The 24,081-nt window shown below is 45.6% G+C and overlaps 1 protein-coding gene across 1 annotated transcript; it reads right to left on the bottom strand.

The window, feature by feature from the left end:
• Positions 1-10,380: 10,380 nt before the first annotated feature.
• Positions 10,381-12,779, bottom strand: LOC109739623 (trimethyltridecatetraene synthase). Its single transcript, XM_020298695.3, has 2 exons — positions 11,752-12,779; positions 10,381-11,232 (listed from the first exon to the last, which is right to left on the bottom strand). Exons 1-2 carry the CDS (start codon positions 12,673-12,675, stop codon positions 10,609-10,611), a joined length of 1,548 nt encoding a protein of 515 aa, XP_020154284.1. The 5' UTR covers positions 12,676-12,779; the 3' UTR covers positions 10,381-10,608.
• Positions 12,780-24,081: the final 11,302 nt, after the last annotated feature.

Genomic DNA, 24,081 nt, shown 5'->3' with positions numbered 1-24,081 from the left:
TTTATAGCCACCCAGTTACGTTGTGACGTTTGGCACACCCAAAGCACTCCTACGGTATCCGGGAGTTGCACAATCTCATGGTCTAAGGAAATGATACTTGACATTTGGAAAAGCTCTAGCAAACGAACTACATGATCTTGTGCTATGCTTAGGATTAGGTCTTGTCCATCACATCATTCTCCTAATGATGTGATCCCGTTATCAATGACATCCAATGTCCATAGTCAGGAAACCATGACTATCTATTGATCAACGAGCTAGTCAACTAGAGGCTCACTAGGGACATGTTGTGGTCTATGTATTCACACATGTATTACGATTTCCGGATAACACAATTATAGCATGAACAATAGACAATTATCATGAACAAGGAAATATAATAATAACCATTTTATTATTGCCTCTAGGGCATATTTCCAACAGGCGGGGCGCGGTCGTCGGCGCGGGCGGCTGCGGGTGCGGGCGGCGGCGCCGGCGGGCGAAGAGGAGGCGGCCGCGCGGGTCGACGAGGCGGCGAGGGAGGAGGAGGCGGAGGCACGCGGGTGGAGCCGGGCGGCGGCTCGGGTTCCGCGGGCCAGACGCGGGCTCACGGGCCGGCGGCGGCGCGGCGTACGGGACCGCCACGTGGCGCGCGGAGATTGGCTGCGGGCGGCGGCGGCTGAAACGTCCGGCGGCGGCGGACGTGTCCGGTGGCGGCGGGGGCGGTTTTGCTAGGGTTTTGACCCGGATTTCGAAGGGGGAGGTATTTTTATAGGTAGAGGGGGCTAGGAGACTCCAAATGGACTGCGGTTTTTGCCCACATGATCGTGATCGAACGACCGAGAGCATGGAGATGACTTAGAGGGGTTTTGGGCTGTTAGGAGAGGGTTTTGCTGCAACACACAAAAGGACTTTGCGGTTACCCGGTTAACCGTTGGAGCATCAAACGACCTCCAAATGGAACGAAACTTGACAGGTGGTCTACCGGTGGTATACCAAGGCCACTTGGCAAACCTCGGTCCATTCCGAAAACGTTTAATACCCGCTCACGAAAAGAAACAAGAGGGACGCGCCGGTGCGCGTGGGAGTGCCGGGTTGCAAAACGGACAACGGGGAAAATGCTCGGATGCGTGAGACGAACACGTATGCAAATGCGATGCACATGATGACATGATATGAGATGCATGACATGAACAAAATGCAAAACGAAAAACGAAACCCAACCACGGAGGGAATATCATAACACATAGCCGAAAAATGGCAAGAGTTGGAGTTACAAATATGGAAAGTTACATCCGGGGTGTTACACACCGACCCCTGTAGCCGTTCTTACTTTTGCCTCTGTTTCCATTATTGGAGTTCTTCTCCTTTATCCTGCCATGAACAGATAATCCCTCGGCTTGGGATGAACTCGAACCATCATGAGGCACCATTAATTTCATCTTCTCCTTAGAGTTCAAAGCTTCATAAACTTCATTAAGCCTGAGAGTATCACGACTGTATAATATGGCGTCTCTAAAATTGGTATAAGAACTTGGCAGTGAACAAAGTAACATTAAAGCAGTATCTTCCTCTTCATACTTAATCTCCATTGCAGCTAGATCAGATATGATCTCTTTAAATTCAGAAATATGATTCAAAACATTACCTCCCTCGGGTAACCTGTGCAGGAATAATTTTTGCTTCAAATGCATCTTGCTGGTCAGATCTTTAGTCATGCAAATCCCTTCCAGCTTTAACCATAGAGCGGCGGCAGTTTTCTCACTCAAAACTTCCTGTAAAATATTATTATGCAAATGGAGTTGAATTTGTGACAAAGCCTTACAATCAATTCTTTTCTCCTCATCAGTCCAGTCCTGAATTCTGTTCTTCCCAAAACTATCCAGTGCTTCGTTATAGTCGGACTGTGCCAACAACGCCCGCATCTTGACTTGCCATAGGGTAAACCTTGTGTCATGGTCCAGCAGCGGAAGATCGTACTTCATGGATGCCATGAGTAGATTAATCTGTGTGCACAAAGTAGTACAAGCCGGTAGAAAAAAATCTTGACGGAATTTAATATGTGGAGCAATGAAACAGAGTAAATAGCACCTGGTAGCTTCCTCTTGTGCACGTAGCAACAGAAGACAAAAAATCTGATTTGGAGAAGATGCCTTCACGTGACGTAGTACTAGTAGCTGGCTGTTGTACTACTAGTACCGATCGCTATGGATTTGATTAGTCTTCAGGCCAGGAAAAAAGTAGCAGCAACAGTTGTTGAGGGGGTGTTTGGTTCAGAAGTCCTACGACTTTTTCTAGTCCCAGGGACTAATCAAAAAAGACTCTCTAGTAGAGTCTTTTTCTAGTCCCTGTAGAAAAAGTCCCTCCCGTTTGGTTCCTAGGGATTTTTTTAGGACTTTTTCTAGTCTCTGGGACTAAAAAGTCCCTGAACCAAATACCCCCTGATTCCTACGGGACTTGAAGCCTGCGACTTGTGGACGTGGAGCAGCGGCGACGACTCGGCGGCTCGATGGATCGCCTGTTGGTCTCCGCAACGCGGCGACTTTGTAGCAGCGTACGACGGCTTTATAAAAAATCAATCTTCTGTTGGTCTCGATCTCAGATAAGAAAAGGCTACAGCCGAAAACCAGTCGATTTAGGCGACCGGCCGCGGCGCACGAAACGCAGCCCTAATCCTCTCCCTCCCAAATCTCGTATCTGAAATTTGGCTCTGATACCATTTATTAGATAATAACGAGAAATAAACGAGACAAAGAGACACAAATTTTTACGTGGAAACTCTTGCGGGAGAAAACCACGGACACACGAAGGCGCAATTACTATGAGGAGGAGTATTACAAGCACGAGACGACATACTGTCTTAGGTGCGACTACATGGGTATATATGAGCGCAATACATGAGAGTCCTTGAAGGACAAGTAAACAAGTTGTACTCGTACGCGTCGACGTCAACGCAAAGGCCCACACCAGTTGTACTACGTCTAGTACAATACAGTATAATTTGGATCACAATTTAACATGTAAAGAAATTAGTTGTGGCACGGACGACATCCACTGGAGATTGGCAGCGGTGGCATGAATCTCATTGGTGTCACGGGGATAGGATAAGGCTAGGGTTCGAACAATATACATATATGTTTTCTTATACCGAGTTGTTATGAGATGCATTTTCATAAGGAAACCACCTCAGTTATATATGCATGCAATTTCTCCCACTAAACCAGCTCTAGCATAAGAGTTTTCTTAATTGATATTTTTCCGAGAGATTTATTCGAGTCAGTCGTCCTATAGAACCACCATGCATGCCCTAATTAGTATTGACAGGAATATCTTTCGTCGTAATTTTTTTCTGACAAGATGCAGATGCAGACTCTCATACATACATACACTCACCCCCTATGTACGCATGCACGCACACCCTATCCCTATGAGCATCATCGAGAGACTGAGCCGGTACACCTTCTTGAGATTGATGAAGTCATCACAAACGTCTTCGTAGTCGATGGGAATGTCTCCTCCCATTGAACGCACATCGCTAGAAGGCCTGAAATAAATTAGAAAAATGCGAGCACCAGTGCCAGTAAATTCCAAAAAGTACTAGAAAAATAAAAAAAAATCCAATTTTCTTTTTGCATGGAAGATGCTTCTGTGCGTGAGCTCTGCTTCAAATTTGATCTTATTTGAACATCTAAGTATCTCTTGTTGGAATATTAGGCAAGTTCATGATTAATTCCAGTAAATAATTCATGACTAGAAGAGATACTAGCATGCAAAAATCTAGCAAACTAGAAGAACAGCAAGACATGCATAACAGCAGCAAACACGTAACAATAGCTGTAGAAACAGACATGAACAGAGGATGTTGGACGTACTGATCGTTAGCTATTATGGGTGCGACAGGGTTGATGACGATGTTGGCAACGATCTGCTGCTGACGGCGATGAATACGACGATGAGTAGCACCGCCCGACTTGGACGGAAGATGACCCGTGATGACGAATTTGAGCAGTCGCGCACAGCGCTTCCCAAAAACCTAATTCGTCCTCTCCCGGTGCAGGATCGCAAAGACGAACGGTTCCGGAGACCTGCTCTCCCACGCGCCGATGCACGCCGGCGTTTGGGATGGAGTAGACTACGATGGCGGCGCAAGTTGTGAGATGAGGCAAAACCCTAGGTGTTTTTCGGTGTGTCTCTGGCCGCAGCCGGTAGCTGTATATATATTAGGACCAGAGGCGGTATTGTGTCGCGACCACAATCCCAAACCGACTCGGTTTCTAATTCGTATACTTACCGGACAAGAAATCAAAAACTTGTCTGCCAAGACATAAAAATAAAACGGCAAAAGGAAGCTGCGCTCCTGCAAGGAGACGGACCGGATTTCGGCGGACCATTCACGCGCATGTCGCATGTACGCGCCGCCTCGCCTCGCCTCGCCTCGCCACGCCACGGCCCGGCCCGGCCCGGCCAGGCCAGGCCAGGCGAGCGAGCGCGCGCGTGTGGTTTTCCCTTTCTCTTCTCACACACCACTTAGAGTGGTGGAGAGAACCCATTATATAAAGAGGTCCAACTCTTCTTCAACTTCCAAGGTGGGACTAAACTTAGCACCACCACTTGCCATTATACACATGGGCTTTGAGATTTTAGAAATTTCTATGGGCCTAGCCCATTAATTCTAACAATCCCCCACCAGATCTCAAATACCCATTTAGAGATTTGCCTTCTCTCACCACTTGTTTAATATACCAGTGTTTCAGCAGAGACTGTTAAGTTGAACTTCTGCCTAGAACTTTAAGCTACATCCATTCACAACTTGACAATGGACTATGCCTTGAATTGCTAGTTTTGTGTGAACAGGTTTCACTCAAAGTCTTAACCAGTACCTGACCGCCAGTAGGCTACCCCGCGGTTTGGAGCTTATACGTCATACTCCCTGGTCTCTTCGTGAGCTTACTAGAGATCACCCAAATCTCATAGACTGCGACGTTTACAGTCAGAACTCATATAGGTGTGTTCTTTCAAGACTGCTCTGTAGGACAGCATCTTTGCTAATTATAGCCAATAGAACCACATTAAGGCATGTTGCCAACCTGCCTTACAGATCTGAGCCTTACAGCTCTGAGAGTTTTGCATCTTCACTTGGAGACGATCGTAAGTTATTACTCTCCTCAGTTAACCAATAGCTTGTTCTTCCCAGATCCTAATTCACGGGATCTCCGATCACAAAGGTTGGGTTACTACTATGGTGTAACATCTATGGGTCTCATACCCATCTCCCTCGATGCAATATCTATCACATTTCGTGATAGTCCCTTTGTAAAGGGATCTGCCAGGTTTTTGTCTGTTTGTATATACGTAACAGTTATTACTCCGGAGTTTCTCAACTTCCTGACAGACTTCAAACGTCTTTTCACGTGTCTTGATGACTTTGCATTATCTTTAGAATTGTTCACTTTAGCGATAACCGTTTGGTTATCACAATTCATAAGAATAGCCGGTATAGGTTTTTCAACAACCGGCAAGTCCATCAAGAGCTCACGCAGCCATTCTGCCTCAACAATAGCTGTGTCCAAAGCAGTTAATTCTGCTTCCATAGTTGACCTCGTCAATATGGTTTGCTTGCAAGACCTCCATGACACTGCGCCACCACCATGAGTAAATACATACCCACTTGTTGCGTAAAGTACATCAACATCGGAGATCCAATTTGAATCACTATATCCTTCTAGCACAGCAGGATGCCCTGAATAAGTAATTCTGTAACTCATAGTACCTCTCAGATAGCGCAAGACCCTTTCTAGTGCATGCCAATGATCATCACCCGGGTTGGACATGAACCTACTCAGTTTGCTCATAGCAAAAGAGATATCTGGTCTTGTAGCGCTAGCTAAGTACATGAGTGAACCGACAATTTGAGAGTATCTTAATTGATCTCTCGTTTCTTTCTTGTTCTTTCTGAGTGTCACGCTGGGATCATAAGGTGTTGGAGAAGGCTTGCTATCCATAAAACCGAATCGGTTCAAGACCTTCTCAACATAGTGAGATTGCGTTAATGTAATCCCACTCTCATCCTTAATAAGTTTGATGTTTAGAATTACATCGGCTTCTCCCAGATCTTTCATGTCAAAACTTTTTGATAGAAAAGACTTGACCTCATTAATTGCATTAATGTTTGTACCAAAGATCAGTATGTCGTCCACATACAAACATAATATGACACTATTGCCCCCACCATTGCGATAGTAAACACACCTATCAGCCTTGTTAATGACAAATCCTGCAGAAGTCAGAGTTCTTTCAAACTTCTCATGCCATTGCTTAGGTGCCTGTTTCAGACCATACAAAGATTTTAACAACTTGCACACCTTTCTCTCTTCACCCTTTACCACAAACCCGTCAGGCTGATCCATATAGATCTCCTCTTCCAACTCTCCATTGAGAAAAGTTGTCTTTACATCCATTTGATGAATGATAAGACCATAAGAGGCAGCCAAGGAAAGTAACACTCGAATGGTGGTCATTCTAGCAACGGGTGAATAGGTGTCAAAGTAATCTTCGCCTTCTTTCTGAGTGTAGCCCTTGGCCACTAGCCGCGCCTTGTACTTATCAATAGTACCATCAGGCTTTAGCTTCTTTTTGAACACCCACTTACAGCCCACAGGTTTACAACCATATGGTCTATCAGTTAGTTCCCAAGTTCCATTAGAAAGAATTGAGTCCATCTCATTATGAACAGCTTCTTTCCAATCATCTACATCCGGAGATGCATATGCTTCTGCAATCGTCTTGGGTGTGTCGTCCACAAGATATACAATGAAATCATCACCAAAGGATTTTGCAATCCTTTGTCTCTTGTTCCTTCTAGGAACTTCATTGTTATCCTTCTCAAGGACTTCCTCATGTGATTGTTCGAAATATTCATCAGTTGTACTAGATTCAGGAATTATCTCAGAAGAAAATCTAGCAATGCTATGCATATCTTTCATAGGAAATATGTTCTCAAAAAATGTTGCATCACGAGATTCCATTATAGTATCAACATGCATATCAGGTACTTCAGATTTTACCACTAAAAACCTATAAGCAATGATCCGTTGAGCATACCCTAGAAAGACACAATCCACTGTCTTTGGTCCAAGTTTGCGTTTCTTAGGAATAGGAATATTGACCTTTGCCAAACATCCCCAAGTGCGCAAATAAGAAAGTGATGGTTTTCTCCCAACCCACTCCTCATAAGGGGTTTTCTCTTTATTATTGTTGGGAACTCTATTCAGGACATGACATGAAGTCAATAGAGCCTCCCCCCACCATGCCTTAGATAAACCAGCAATGTCTAACATGGCATTCACCAAGTCATTCAATGTGCGGTTTTTCCTCTCGGCCACTCCATTTGATTGAGGTGAATAGGGAGGCGTCCTCTCATGAATAATACCATGTTCCTCACAAAATTCATCAAAAACTTTTGGAAAATACTCTCCACCATGATCGGACCTAAGACGCTTGATCTTTCTCTCTAGTTGATTTTCAACTTCAGCTTTATAGATTTTAAAGTAGTCTAATGCTTCATCTTTAGTCTGCAACAAATAAACATAGCAAAATCTAGTCGCATCATCAATCAAAGTCATGAAATATCTCTTTCCACCTTTTGTCAACACACCATTCATCTCACAAAGATCAGAATGTATGAGTTCTAGAGGTGCCAAGTTTCTCTCCTCGGCAGCCTTATGAGGCTTTCGAGGTTGCTTAGATTGCACACAACTATGGCACTTAGAACCTTCGGCAACTGTGAAGTTCGGAATTAAACTCATACTGGATAGCCGAGACATTAAACCAAAATTAATATGACATAAACGAGAGTGCCAAATACTTGCATCATCATTAACACTAGCACAAATTTGGTTTATTGACTTATTGCAAAAATATGAAAGAGAAAAGCGGAACAAGCCTCCGCACTCATAGCCTTTTCCTATAAATTGTCCAAATCTTGACACGATTACTTTATTGGACTCTAAAACTACCTTAAATCCATCTCGACATAGAAGGGAGCCGCTAACTAGATTCTTGTTCATAGTAGGGACATGCTGCACGTTCCTTAGTTGCACGATCTTTCCCGAAGTAAACTTCAGATCCACCGTGCCAATGCCACGAACAGAAGCATGTGACCCATTCCCCATTAGGACGGAAGAATCCCTTGCGACCTGATAAGAAGTAAACAGGGAGATGTCAGCACACACATGAACGTTAGCACCCGAATCAATCCACCACGAAGATGATTGAAATACTGAAAGCACAATAGGTAAATTACCATACCCATCAGTATTGCTAGCGGTCACCATGTTGACAGTCTTGGAGCTTGTTTTCCCTCTGCGGTCTGCACGTTCAGGGCATTCCTTGGAAAAGTGTCCAGGCTTCCCACAGGCGTAGCACTCTAGCTCAGCCTTGTTGAACTTCTTCTTCTTGAAGGTAGTAGTCTTGGTAGGCTTGTTGAAAACAGGTTTGTTCTTCCCTTTGTTCTTGTTCTGTGGGTACCTCTGCACCATGTTAGCAGTAGGCTGAACCTCACCTCCTTTTTCAGTAGTATCTTTAGCCCGAGCTTTTTCCTCAACATCAAGAGATGCAATCAGATTTTCAACTGATATCTCCTGTCTCTTATGCTTCAGAGTTGTGGCGAAATTCCTCCATGAAGGAGGCAACTTTGCAATCATGCACCCAGCCACGAATTTGTCGGGTAGAACACATTTAAGGAGTTCAAGTTCCTTCACAATGCACTGTATCTCATGAGCTTGTTCAACCACAGAACGGTTATTCACCATCTTGTAGTCATGAAAACTCTCCATGATGTACAGTTCACTGCCTGCATCTGTTGCACCGAATTTTGCATTCAGTGCATCCCACAGAATCTTTCCGTCATTTATGTGCATGTACACATCACACAGACGGTCAGCAAGAACACTCAGAATGCATCCCACAAACATAGTATTGGCTTCCTGGAATTTTCTCCGATCTTCGTCGGTCATTCCCTCTGGAGCACCAACACTAGCATGGAAAACTTTCAGAGCAGTAAGCCAGAGCGTGGTCTTCACCTGCCACCTCTTAAAGTGCACACCGGTAAACTTATCCGGCCTCAGTGCATCAGCGAATCCAGCCATAGTTAACTCAGGAAATTGCCTATATTTAGGTTTTTGGATTGTTGGAATATTAGGCAAGTTCATGATTAATTCCAGTAAATAATTCATGACTAGAAGAGATACTAGCATGCAAAAATCTAGCAAACTAGAAGAACAGCAAGACATGCATAACATCAGCAAACACCTAACAATAGCTGTAGAAACAGACATGAACAGAGGATGTTGGACGTACTGATCGTTAGCTATTATGGGTGCGACAGGGTTGATGACGATGTTGGCAACGATCTGCTGCTGACGGCGATGAATACGACGATGAGTAGCACCGCCCGACTTGGACGGAAGACGACCCGTGATGACGAATTTGAGCAGTCGCGCACAGCGCTTCCAAAAAACCTAATTCGTCCTCTCCCGGTGCAGGATCGCAAAGACGAACGGTTCCGGAGACCTGCTCTCCCACGCGTCGATGCACGCCGGCGTTTGGGATGGAGTAGACTACGATGGCGGCGCAAGTTGTGAGATGAGGCAAAACCCTAGGTGTTTTTCGGTGTGTCTCTGGCCGCAGCCGGTAGCTGTATATATATTAGGACCAGAGGCGGTATTGTGTCGCGACCACAATCCCAAACCGACTCGGTTTCTAATTCGTATACTTACCGGACAAGAAATCAAAAACTTGTCTGCCAAGACATAAAAATAAAACGGCAAAAGGAAGCTGCGCTCCTGCAAGGAGACGGACCGGATTTCGGCGGACCATTCACGCGCATGTCGCATGAGGCGAGCGAGCGCGCGCGTGTGGTTTTCCCTTTCTCTTCTCACACACCACTTAGAGTGGTGGAGAGAACCCACTATATAAAGAGGTCCAACTCTTCTTCAACTTCCAAGGTGGGACTAAACTTAGCACCACCACTTGCCATTTTACACATGGGCTTTGAGATTTCAGAAATTGCTATGGGCCTAGCCCATTAATTCTAACATCTCTCGGCAAAAAAGACAAATTTGAGGTTTGTGAAACAGTTTACTGTTCAGGTGCTGTTCTGACCCAATACGTGTCTTTTGCTCAGAGCTACTCAAATGTTCAAATGAGCTGAAATTTGAAGTGGACCTCACGCACAGAAGCATCTTCCATGAAAAAAACCCCGGATTTGTTTGAATTTGTTTTTGTATTTTCTTTGAATTTACTGTTCATCCGGTGCATATGAGTACATGCTCAGAAATGGATATTCACAACCTAGAAGCATTAACAAAACTTTAAAGGAGGCGAGGCTTTGATAGAGACGTCTTTAAAGAGGAAAATTTCCATTATTTCACTTGCTAAATTAGCAATTGTCGACCATCTTTTACACTTTTCTTTACAGATCTACGATGCATAATATAACAACACAAGTAATAATAATTACTCAACACACGAGGGCACACATGTATCAAATATATAATACTAGAAAAAAAAACAAAAAAACATCACAAGTAGTAATAATTACTCAACACACGAGGGCACAATATCAAATATTCAAGCCTCGGCGTAGAGGTGAGCCGGGAGCTTGGGCTCCACGACGGCCTCCAGTGGGTACTTGCGTGGTGTTGACAGTCCAAAGATCTCCTCCATGCTCAGCTCCACGCCATCAGGGAGCCTCCACGTGAACCCGTGCAGGAGGTTCGCCAGACTTACTTGGATCACCTTCAGCCCAAGACTATACCCCGGGCACATCCTGCGTCCCGACCCGAATGGAAGCAACTCATAATCCTGCCCCTTGACGTCGAGCCTGCTACCGAAGAAGCGTTCTGGCATGAACTCCTCCGGCGCTTCCCACAACTCCGGGTCACGGCCAATAGACCAGACCATGACTAGCACCCGTGTGCCGGCGGGGATGTCGTAGCCGTTGATAGACGTGTCCTCGCGTGAAAGGCGGGGTACAAGCATCGGCGCTACCGGGTGCAACCGCATGGTCTCTTTGACGATGGCATCCACATAGGGAAGGCTCGACATGTCCTTTTCGGTGACCCATCGGCCTCGCCCCACCACACGGTCCAATTCCTCGGTGGCTTTCGCGAGCACCTCTGGCTTCTTCAGGAGCTCTGAGAGGGCCCATTCCACTGTCACCGCGGAGCTCTCCGTGCCGCCAGCAATGAGGTCCTACACGAGCACGTTTCAAAATGGTGTTGATTAGTGTGAAATGTAGGACTTATTGGTGATGTGTAAATGAGTGATGCTGTACATAGTTAATTAAAATCAGTTCAACTGCTTGCACAATCTAAATGAATTGCAATGTCACGGTCCAATTTGGGGTATTGCCACTGATATGAAAAGTTCATTTCTCTATTGTATTTGGTGGAACTTCTCTACAGTTGACACCTGGTGAGACGTGCCTATCAACAATCCCATTATTTGCCCCAGAGTTCAGATAATGGAACTATTAAAGTCTGACTCGCTTAGACCGATAGAACAGACGATAGCAACAGGACATAATATACTTGCTGGCTTTTCTGCTTAGAACGATGATACTTGTTTTGCTTTCAGTGCAGGCAACCAACTACATTTGTGTACGAACCTAGTCTCAAAGCACATGAATTGTTGTTGTAGGAGCAAGCAGGGGATAAATATGCAGTAATTAAATTGAGTGCAGGGAAGGAAAGCAATAGCAGTAGCATTCACCTGAGTGAAAGCCTTGACGCCCTCTCTGTTGAGCTTGACCTCGAGACCGGGATCGCTGGCGAACTGCAGCAGCACGTCCACCATGTCCTTCACCACGAAGCTCTCCCCCTGGCGGCGACGGCGCTCGCTGTGCTCGTCGACGACGTGCTCCAGGAACCGGTCGAACATCTTGCTCAGCTTCTTCATCCTCTTGATGTACCCCTGCAGGTCCATCCAGTCCAGCCACGGGATGGAGTCGCCGATGTTGAGCACACCGTTGAGCAGGAACAGCTCGTCGATCATCCACTTGAACTCGTCGGGCGTCGTGATCACCGCCCCTGCCTCGTCCCTCACCTCCTTCTCCAGGTACTTCTTGCCCATCACCATGCGCGTGATCACGTTCAGGCTCACCGTGGACAGGTAGTCCTTGAGCACCACCACGCGGCTGGCACCGGCGCCGCCGCGGTAGAGGTCGCCGAGGAGGGCGAGCACCTCCTCCCTGCGGATGTACTCGTACGACTCGAGGCGCTTGGCGCTGAAGAGCTCGGTGAGGCACATCTTGCGGGCCTGGCGCCAGTAGGCGCCGTAGGGGGACCAGGTGATGTCGCTGTAGTTGTAGGTGGTGTACCTGCCGGCGGCGGTCTTGGGGCGGTCGGTGAACACCACGTCGTGGGTCTTGAGGAAGAACTTGGCCATCTCCACGGAGGAGCCGACGACCACCGGGAAGGAGCCGAACTGGAGTTGCATGAGCGGGCCGTACTTCTTGGACAGCGCGTGGATGGAGCGGTGCGGGAGCGTGCCGATGAGGTTGAGGTTGCCGATGATCGGCCACGGCTTGGGGCCCGGCGGGAGGTTGTACTGGCGGCGGCGGCGGAAGACAAGCTTGAAGAAGAGCACCGTGGCGAGCACCACGCCGAGGAAGGACGCAAGTTGAGGAAGCTCCATTGGGATCGCGGGCCGGGTGATCAGCTCGATGCAGGTGGGTGTGGCTGAGTGATGTGTTCAAGCTTGAGCTGGCTGTTGAGCTCGTTGTGGTGCTTCCTCAGACTGCGTGCGGCCTACTTATAGATGGCGTCGTGGCGAGGTGGAAGGAGCGCGTGGTGGGAAAGTAGGGAGGAATCGAAAAAGACTTGGAAAACTTGACGAAGACACTGATGCTGACGTCCATTTCGTGGAGAAAACGTGGTGAGAGTTTACTGCTGCTCAGCAACAGACTTCACTGTAGACGGTGTATACATACAACGCGGGATCATGGGATCATGACTAATGTAATTTAGCAACTAAACATGCACGCACAAATTGAATTTGGCTATGTTTTTGTCTAGGAAAGGCTATCTTTAAGCAGATCCATGCCCTTTCTGCATTCAGTTTATTCTAGGAGTCCAGCCTTTTTTTGCTTGATTGTATTCAATTATTTCCATTTCGCCCAGACCTAAAGTGTATGGACATCCATGTTAAAAAAAATAGGCTATGGATGCTCTGACAAATATTTGGTACTCCATCCGTTCACTTTTACAAGTCGTTTCAGACAAGTAAAATTATGTTGTTTTGCACACTGTCTGAAACATCTATAAAGCCTTATAAAAATGAATAGAGGGAGTATTTTGGTCGTTGTACGTGGTACATGCGTATGCATCTCTTTGGGTGAGCACGCACAGCACATCAGGCATGAAACGGGGCCAAATCCGACAAGTTTAATGGCGCGGACACAAGATCTCTGACGCTGATGGCCACACGGAGAACGATACATCAAGCCCATCATGGTTCAGACGCCACTGCACACACGTTCATCTGCCCATCATACCATTACCAGATGCCGGCCACTTCTTGCATCCAGCCTTTTGTTTCTCAATGCACAATCGCATAAGTACATTTCACCGGACGCTGATCAAAGGATCCGATTAAGCTAGCTGTAAAACCGGGGAGATGCGTCTGTCAAGTCTGAGCTAGTACACCGCAACTACCAGCAAACCTCACGGAACCCGACTACCCGAGCTAGCAAAGACCAAATCTTCGTGGCGTGACTTGACCCTGATTAGCAAGTCCGGAGCAGGTGGGCATATCCTATTCGTTCCTGACGCGAAATCGCACTGAAGGAAGAAGTGGCTAGGATAAGAAATTGCCGCTTCGATGTCGGGACCGACCGTACGTGTGGACCTGACGGACCTCTCCGATGGCGTCCACACGCAGGTCGCGAGGGGAATTGCTCGGGCAGCCGTGAGGAACACGCCGCACGGCGGACGTGGAGACGGACCATGGTGGACGACTGACCGCGGAGCTGTCCGTTTCGAGAAAGGAACACTTCATTTCCGGCGCCGATCTTTCGTGGCAGACCTCCCCGGGGCGGCCAGACACCCACACTGCCACACATACACGAATGGGGCGGTTTATCTCTGTGATAGAACGCCGAAATTTGCGCGGTCACGGCATACACCTGCCCAGCTGCACATTTGCCTTGCGGTCCATAAAGTTGTTGGATTTCATGAGTGGGCGCATCGATTTTTAACTTTTAATTTCTGAAACTTATGGTTTTTGCTGTTCGTTCGTCGTATAAAGTTTCAACAGCTGAAAGTTAGCAAAGTTTTGAAAACTCGTCCATGAATTCAAAACAAGTCTTATTCCAAAGCCCTCGTCACAAGAAACACGAATATATGTAAACGAAATTTAATTTAGACTTTTGGTTCAAAACAATGAAAATTGAAAGCCAAAAAAAGGGGGTGCATGCCACAAATCCCCTCTTGCTAGAACGCTTGGGAGATGGTGAAAAGGAACAATGACAAGCACGAGAGGAGAGAGGCAATAGGGTGGTACCAAACACTGGACAGTGCAGACAAATCCCCTCCCGGCCTCCCCCATGTCACTCCCACAGGGGTGGCCACTGTTAACCTTTTTCGGCCACCCCTCACCGCACCTTCCTGCCTTCCCTGCAGCCTAGAAAGCTGACGGGAAGCCCATGGTGCTCCAGAGGATGGCGGCGGCGAGGTGTTCATCCATCGGTGGCTCGCCGCCTCGCGTGCGCCGCGCCTCTTGTTCTCAGGTTCGATCGTGCGGTGTTAGCAGCCAGGCCAAAAAAGGTTAGGTGCACGACCGTGCTGGTGTTGGCTTGTGCTTGAGCGGGCCACATTTGGGCCCAAGGTGGACCATGATTGCTAGATCAACGGCTTTGGCATGGAGGAGGTTATGTGGCATTACAATTGTCCCTATGGTGGGGCTGCCAGCGGTGGAGTGGCGGGGTTGGCTCGGAGCTCGTTGGGGGTTCTTGTTTTGCTTGGCTTGGTTTGGACCCCGTGCCCAGGTCTAAAGGTACCACAACGTATGTTATGTCCGTGGGGCTATCGACCGTCAAGACGGAGAAAGTGGCGGCGGTCTAGCCGGTATTGGATCACACAAGAGGGCAGTGGTACAATATTGAGCTAAGTCCTTGCTTCTGGTTGTGGCCTATGCAGACGACAACGATCCCTTTGGGCACCACCTCTTTTTCGAAGGCGACGTTGAGGCAGTCTAGCCGCTTCTTTGCTAGGAGCAACACCGGTCGGAAACCTCTAATTGTCTAGGGGGTCGTATGGTGATCGATGAAGGCACCTCACTCCTCTCGGGGGATCGTTCTAGTAGTTCATACCGGCTCGAGGGACCTGAGTTGGTGGTGGCCGGTCGGTGTTGATGGTTCGAAGCATCATGTAGTAGTACTATGAAACGAGATGAAATTCGTCAAAATTCAAAATATGTAGCATGAATCTTAAAGCAACTTGGAACGGCAGGTGCGTGTACAGTATCCAGTGACAATCAGAAAACTGAAAGTTTGAAGTCCTATTTACGTTGGGGCATGAAAAATACTCCCGTGTAGAATAGTGATCACTAAAATAGTGATCTAAAGGCTTCTATATTAGTTTACAGAGTGAGTGTCGAATGAAAAACTTCTTCCCCCTGTAGAAACCTACTTTATTTGGCAGCACAGTCAAGCTCGCACGATGGGACCCCCGTGAAGAAGTGACAGACGACCGGCTGGAGGTCTGCCTCCACAGAATGAAAATACTCGGAAAATGGAAAGGAGAGCACCGTCTCTTTCCCGAAATGGACAGCTCGAGGTCAGTCCGTGGTCGTGGTGGTCAGTCCACCGCACCGTGTATTTCCCACTGCCGTCCGAGCAACTCCCCACGCGACCTGTGCGCATACACCATTGGAGAGGTCCACACGTACACGAACCCGACATTGAGCGGCATTTTCTTAGTGATAGTATTATGCTAACCACTAGTGCCAGTGCGATGTTCCGTCAGGATCTCGATCTTCACCTGCTCTGAGTCTGCCAATCAGGCTCCGGGTCAGTCAAGTCGCCAAGATTAGTCTTCGCTAGCTCACGCCACGTCCATGGTTTTTCCCTGTGGTTTGCTGCTAATTGCGATGAAATATTCAGACCGGAAAGGCGCGTCTCCCCGATCGACGCCCCACCGTTACCCACGCACGATTGCGCTGGCTGAATAATGTGAACTTTCAACAAGATCTAAGCATCAAGAATTTTATCTGCAAGTGCGTTTGTAGGGATAAGTGTAGTGTACGTGAGTGATTGTGTTGTGTTTACAAAAAATTATCTGCGTTACGGATGCTTGAGCCGGGAAGATGTTGAGTAAAACGTGTGCTGGTGGACGTGTGGACCGTGATGGCCTCATCTATCGTTTTCATGGCCGACTCCTGTTGCCTGCCTTGTACAGAGAGCCTCACTCCGATTTGGCCATCGGTATCAGATATATCTTTCTATTTTGCCCCACACACTTCCCTGTCTGCTGTGCTTGCTCACTGATAGAGACGGATAAATAGAATCAAGCAAGAAACATGCTGCATTCTAGAAATAGGTAGAATACAGAAACAGTGTAGATATGTATAATGACAGCCTTTCTTATACAAGACAGAGAAAATAAATAAATATGCACGCCACATGCGTCGGTTTGTTTGAGCCTCTAGTTTGCAATCTAAGAGCAACTTTAGCGGACCCGCTAAAGTTTAGTGGAGTAAACGGCCGAGTATACTTTATACTAGTACTTTTGCTCCTCTAAAAATTAGTTGTTTCTAATTGATCACCAATATTTAGCGGTGTAAAACAAACTTGAACGGCAAAAACACAAATTCAATGCACACAAACACAAATTGGGTTCAAATAAGTACATAAAGCTTACTTAAACACAGTTTGGTGCCGATTCGGAATAATTTACATAGAAATTAATATGAACTAGAAGAAAATTTAGACTAAACTAACCGAAACTTACTACTCGCTGTGATGCGCTCCCCGACCTTCCGTTCCTCCCTCGTCTCCCGTGCGGAGACCATCGACGGGTCTACGGGCTCCAGCCGCGGCTTCTCACCAAAAGCGAAGTTCCGTTGGCCTTCGTACTGACATGCACTAGTAGAAAAAGAGCCTATTGTCCCGGTTCGTAAGGTCCTTTTGTCTCGGTTTAGGAACGGGGACTAAAAGGTCGTTACTAATGCCCTAGGCCTTTAGTCCCGGTTCTTACACGAACCGGGACAGATGGGCCTCCACGTGGCCGCTGGGGCCAGCCCAGGCAGGAGGGCCTTTGGTCCCGGTTGATGACACCAACCGGGACCAAAAGACATCCACGCGTCAGCATTTCAGGGGCTGAGGTTTTTTTTTGAAAGGGGGGAGGGTTTAGGGGGTAATTTAGGGTGTGTAAGCTAGCTAACAAAGAGAAGTGTCCTCTCTTATTTCCGTGCTTGGTTTACCAACGCTACTGCTATGCCTAAACATGGCTTAGATTAAAGTGAAGGCAACATGTGGTGCATGTCGAAAGTAATATTAATCCTAACTTGATCAAGTTTGGATTAGTACGACTTTCGACATGCACCACATGCTTGTTGCCTTCACTTTATTCCAATCCATGTTTATTTCACTCACTGATATATAATAACTCTTAATGCCCGCATCATGCATCATCATAATAACAAGTCCTACTAATCATCATCATACAACTTCTACTCGTTATTAATAACAAGTCATACGATCATCATCCTCATAGTCATCGAACCAACCCTACTTAATTGTTCTAGGCACATGATCATCAGTATTAGGTAGGACCTAAATACACTCTTTAAGGTAAAATATCATAAAATAATATAGACCCTGACTCTCCATTATGAAGAATGGAGATCATCCTGTCTCCAATTCTTGCGCTTCGCTTCCTTTTGCTTCCAAGAACCTCCTTACGACTGTCCATACATTTTTTTCATTCCTTGATTTTCATGTCTTCACTTCTTTTAGAAATCCGGTATGGACAGTTCAGATTCGTAGGATGACCTGGATGTATGTTCAAAACATCAAGGCGACCACTCTGATACATCAGACGAGGCACACAATCCTCTGGGATTATCTGTTGAAAAACATAGTAATAGCTTCATAGTTAGCAATGATGTACTACTTTTAGAAGTATGCAAAAGATGCACGGATGTCGTAATAGTAAGAAATCTTACCAGGGTATCTCTATAGTAGTTACCGTAGTTCAACACGTGCACTAGTGGCACGTATTGACCATAATGTGGAGGAGTTTTACAATAGATATTGTAATTCTCAAGATCAGTACAAAATCCGACCAGATGAGTTTTCTCCTTATAAGTTAACGCAGAGCCATCGGTGTAGTAGGTTATGTCTACCATGTTCCGCACATTGTTTGAACAATCAAAATAAGCTGTCAACTATTTTGAAATGAACAATATAAATTAGCTAATAACTATGTTTGAGAAACTCATATTGCGGTAGAATTGGAGGCGTATCAACAAGGACCCAAATGTCCATATTGTCTTGCTCGATGTCAGGATCACCAAGATCCATGGTGACAAGCATACCCTCATCAAAACCATACATCTTGCAAAATGCTTCCCAATTTTTGCAACCAAAATGGGTTACGCTCTCAGAATTATACAGATTTACTTCAAAATCTATATCATGATGGGTCCTTAGGTGAATTTTCTTTGTTTCCATATTTTCATGGTCTTCAAAACCCATCCTCTCCAAGACGTAGCGTCTTGCATGGCATGGGATAAGCTAGTCGAATTATAAAAGATGAAAAGTACATGTTGAAATAGCTGAAGTCGTGCTTAATTACGAAAAAAAATAACACTTGTCGTCGTTGCGTACCGTTTCAACATCGAAGGTCTCCTCCAGCTTAATACTGAAGCGCCGATCTTCGTCCAGGTGAGGCCTGTCGCACAGACCTCGGTCGTCGTGGCACCCGTCGCACTCCCCCGGGAGACTTTCGTCGTCCGAGTACGACATTTCCTATGTTCATAATTCAAATATTAAACGTCTACAATTAAATATATGTACTAAAAAACCTAAGTTAGATCATTATTATTCATCACGGGTTGACTATCGGTCTGTTGAGTCTTTTCTTGAAAACTCTCAGCTCACGTGGTGTATACATTCGACCGTTGGTGATGGTCGCTCCTCTTTTCATCCCCGAGTGCATTACACCAAAATGTCTAGCACACGAGAATGAAGGAGAAGCGACCCCCACGACAACAGTCGGGATTCTTCGTCCTCTCATATATATATGGTGGAACTCTCCCTCACTGATTCCTCTCTGACATTTGCGACCGTCGGTGATGGTAGCTCCTCCTTTCGTTCCCGAGTGCATTACACCAAATTGTCTAGCACACGGGAACGAAGGAGAAGCTACCCCCACGACAACAGTCGGGATTCTTCGTCCTCTCATATATGGTGGAGACTCAACAGACTTAAAGTCAACCCGAAATATCGTTTAATTATCTTTCTAAAACCAGTTCGTGGCTGGTCTCACCTCGAGGTTGGAGGGGGTCGGTGACGGGGACGACGGCTTGGATGATGGAGGGGGGCTCCTAGATTTCTGCGGAAACAAAAACCCTATAAGCTATCAACTAATCATATGCATACGCCTTGCATAGTGCTTTCCAATTTTAGCATTCAAAGTAGGAGTAGTTTTCCAATTTGAGCATTTAATAAGCAAAATCAAATCACAAAATAAAGTAGTATTCAAATTAGGATGCATTTAATTATAAGCAAAACTACATCATCTCCATGCGTCCGTACATCGTCGAATATTATCACTAATACACCTCGAATACTATCATACATATAGCATCGCTAGTACAGCTAGAACCGTAGCGCCCGACGGGTATCGGCGCGGGCGGTGGACACCCAAAGAGAAGGAACCATCACAGGATCATAGCTCCAGTGAGATCCCTGAAGAACCTGCCAGGTATTGTCGAACCTGCCAGGTATTGTCGAACCTGCCCTTCAACGCAACCATGTAGCGACGTACGTGCTCGTCCTCCTCGCTGACACGGTGACGTACCACCTCTGCGGTGCCCGGAAGTCTCGGCACCGTCACTGGCCCGCGCGACCGCAACCAAACAAGGATCGGGTCAACGACGGGCTGGCTCCTCACCAACCTACGCCCCCCGGAAGGTAGCACCTCCCAAAACCAGCCCGGCGGAGCTCAGTCCTGGACATGGCCCCTCTGATCAAGCCGGCCTCCTCCGCCGAGTCGACGACGAGGATGCGGGATTGGCATCGTCGACGTCAATGCGGGAATAATTGCTTTAACTAAAAAAATAAACTAGTTCTATTAATTTTCTTGCTAAAAATAAACTACTTCTATAGTAGTTTTATTAAATCAACTAGTTCAACTACTAAGTACTTACTATAAATAGAATAAAGTAGTACTTACTAAAAATAAACTAGTTTAACTAGTTCTATTATTTTTCTAACTAATTCTATTAAACACTTTCTAAGTAGTACTTACTAAAAGTTATCGGGGAGGGGGTATATCGACAACGACATACCCGATAAAAAATAAGAAGAGGAAGAAGAAGAAAAAAAAGAGGAGAAGAAGAAAGGAATAGAGGAGGAGATCGAAGAAAAAAAGAAAAAAGAGGAGAAGAAGAAGGAATAGAGGAGAAGAAGAAGAAGAAATAGTCTTTTTTTCTTCTTTTTCATCTTCTTATTTATTTCTCCTCTTCTTCCTCTCCTCTTCTTATTATTCTTCTTCTCCTTCTCCTTCTCCTTCTTCCTCTTCTTATTTTCCTTTTTTCTCTCCTCCTTTTTCTTCTAAATATGAACATATACATAAATGACTTTGATCATACACAATTTTCAGATTCCTACACAATATGAACATATACATAAATTGACAAAGAAAATTCTATGAACAAAAAAAATCATAAAAATTCTATGAACAAAATTACAACAGAAAAAAATCATAAAAATTCTATGAACAAAATTACAACATAAAATAACATAAAAATTCTATGAAAAAATTGACATATTCTTTGCATATGAACACACAAGCATTTGCATATTCAACAATAATATCACCAAAAAATCTATGAACAGAAAAAAATTCTAACTTTTGCATATTCATTTATGAACCAATTACAACAACTCAATTAATAACTACACATCTAAATTAGGAAAATTCATATGAGCTCACTGCGCAAGGGGGCGGCGATCGACGAGGAGGCAGGGCACGGGGGCGACGGTGAGGGGCGCGGCGACGGGCGACGAGGAGGCAGGGGGCGGCGACGGCGACAGTGAGGGGCGCGGCAACGGGCGACGAGGAGGCAGGGGGCGCGGGGCGACGACGGCGTCTCGGCGGCGCGGGACGGCGTCGGAGGCAGGGGCGACGACGGCGACGGTGAGGCGCAAAGGGGCAGCCTGGCGGCGTTGTCGGGGCGGGGAAGACGAACTGAATGAAAAATTTCACAAGTGCTAGTTATATAGACGAAGCATTGGTCCCGGTTCGTGACAGCAACCGGGACGAATGCGACCTTTAGTCCCGGTCGGTGGCACCAACCGGGACTAAAGGGGGGAACTGGTACCGGTTAGTGCCATGAACCGGTACCAATGCACCCCTTTAGTCTCGGTTGGTGCCACCAACCGGGACCAAAGGCCTTGTGCTGCTGCGCCCGTGTCGAAAGTTTAGTCCCACCTCGCTAGCTGAGAGGGGCGCGCCGTGGTTTATAAGCCCCACTGCCGCCCCCCTCTCGAGCTCCTCTCCATTACAGGCTTACGAGACTAATTGTCACTGCTATGCCTGATGGGCCTTCTGCGGGCCTGAATCCTGGCTCATGGATGGGTTTGTAGTCGTATTCAGGCCTTGGTGGCCCAGTAGGTGGCATATTTTTTTCCCTTTTTTTTTGTTTTCTTTTTTGCTTTATTTATTTTGTTTTGTTTCTACTTACAACAAAAAACTTATTTATTTTATTTTATTTTGTTTCTGGTTACTTATTTATTTTACTTTATGATAATTCTTATTGTTATTAATTAAAGTTTCTAACAAAAAAGTTCTTTACGAAAATTCTTTTTGCTTTTAATGATTTTGAACAGAAAATACTTCGATAATTTTAGTTGCATCAATTTTATATAATTTTAGTTTCAATAATACTAGAGGTTGCTTATAATGTTTTGAACAGAAAATACTTTGATAATTTTAGTTTCATAAATTTTATTTATGTTATTAAAGTTTATTTTATTTTATTTTATTTTGTTTCTACTTATATATTTTATTAAAGTTATATTATTTTGTTTATAATTGAGAGGGTTACGGCAAAAACTGGATGCACTTCGTGTACAAAACGGACAATCTCTTTCGAAGTATCAGGATTTCATACAGAAACTCGTCTGTTACAAAGGGATTTCATTTTTTTAAACTTATTTGAACTCCTGACTTTTTGTGTGTTCAAAATGCACCATTCAAAGACACATCATAAATTTTTAACATTTTCTGACTTCATTTGTTATTTTTCATGCATTTACTGATTATTTTGAGCTATAAGACCCTAAAATTGAAAAGCATTTCAAATGAACTCTAAAAAGGTTGCAAGTTGGCATGGTATCATCATTTCATCCACATAGCATGTGCAAGAAAGTTGAGAGGGTTACGGCAAAAACTGGATGCACTTCGTGTACAAAACGGACAATCTCTTTTGAAGTATCAGGATTTCATACGGAAACACGTCAGTTACAACAGGCATTTCAAATGAACTACGAAAAGGTTGAAAGTTGGCATGGTATCATCATAATAGTTGTGGAGAGAAAGTCTTCAATTTTTCTTCGCTTGTGTCCTTTCCTTATTGCGCCGTAACCATGGATAATCATCATCATTTATCAGGATGCTTGGGTCAGCCTTGACTTTGAAGGGAGGAATTTCATGAAACTTTTCATAATCTTCGGACATGTCTGACTTGCCCTCCACTCCCACGATGTCCCTTTTTCCTGAAAGAACTATGTGGCACTTTGGCTCATCGTATGATGTATTCGCTTTCTTATCTTTTTTTTCTCGGTTTGGTAGACATGTCCTTCACATAGATAACCTGTGCCACATCATTGGCTAGGACGAACGGTTCGTCAGTGTACCCAAGATTGTTCAGATCCACTGTTGTCATTCCGTACTGTGGGTCTACCTGTACCCCGCCTCCTGACTGATTGACCCATTTGCACTTAAACAAAGGGACCTTGAAATCATGTCCGTAGTCAAGTTCCCATATGTCCACTATGTAACCATAATATGTGTCCTTTCCCCTCTCGGTTGCTGCATCAGAGCGGACAACGCTGTTTTGGTTGGTGCTCTTTTGATCTTGGGCGATCGTGTAAAATGTATTCCCATTTATCTCGTATCCTTTGTAAGTCAATACAGTCGAAGATGGTCCCCTGGACAACGAGTACAGCTCATCACAAACAGTGTTGTCACCTCTGAGACGTGTTTCCAACCAACTGCTGAAAGTCCTGATGTGTTCACATGTAATCCAGTCGTCGCACTGCTCCGGGTGTTTGGAGCGCAGACTGTTCTTGTGTTCATCGACATACGGGGTCACCAAGGTAGAGTTCTGTAGAATTGTGTAGTGTGCTTGAGACCAAGAATATACGTCCCTGCATATTATTGAGTCCCCTCCAAGCGTGCCTTTTCCAGTCAGTCTCCCCTCATACCGCGATTTAGGAAGACCTATCTTCTTAAGGCCAGGAATGAAGTCAACACAAAACCCAATGACATCCTCTGTTTGATGGCCCATGGAGATGCTTCCTTCTAGCCTAGCGCGGTTACGGACATATTTCTTTAGGACTCCCATTAACCTCTCAAAGGGGTACATATTGTGTAGAAATACGGGGCCCAGAATGACAATCTCGTCAACTAGATGAACTAGGACGTGCGTCATGATATTGAAGAAGGATGGTGGGAACACCAGCTCAAAACTGACAAGACATTGCACCACATCACTCCTTAGCCTTGGTATGATTTCTGGATCGATCACCTTCTGAGAGATTGCATTGAGGAATGCACATAACTTCACAATGGCTAATCGGACGTTTTCCGG

Source organism: Aegilops tauschii, chromosome 5, assembly GCF_002575655.3.
Source record: "Aegilops tauschii subsp. strangulata cultivar AL8/78 chromosome 5, Aet v6.0, whole genome shotgun sequence".
Classification (NCBI taxonomy): Eukaryota; Viridiplantae; Streptophyta; class Magnoliopsida; order Poales; family Poaceae; genus Aegilops; species Aegilops tauschii.
This window is presented reverse-complemented; position numbering and strand designations above follow the sequence as displayed.

Excerpts from the sequence above, each read along its gene's own strand:
- LOC109739623 (XM_020298695.3), bottom strand. The coding sequence starts at position 12,675 with ATGGAGCTTCCTCAACTTGCGTCCTTCCTCGGCGTGGTGCTCGCCACG. Across the intron at positions 11,233-11,751 it reads GCGTCAAGGCTTTCACTCAG|GACCTCATTGCTGGCGGCAC; the intron begins GTGAATGCTACT and ends GTGCTCGTGTAG.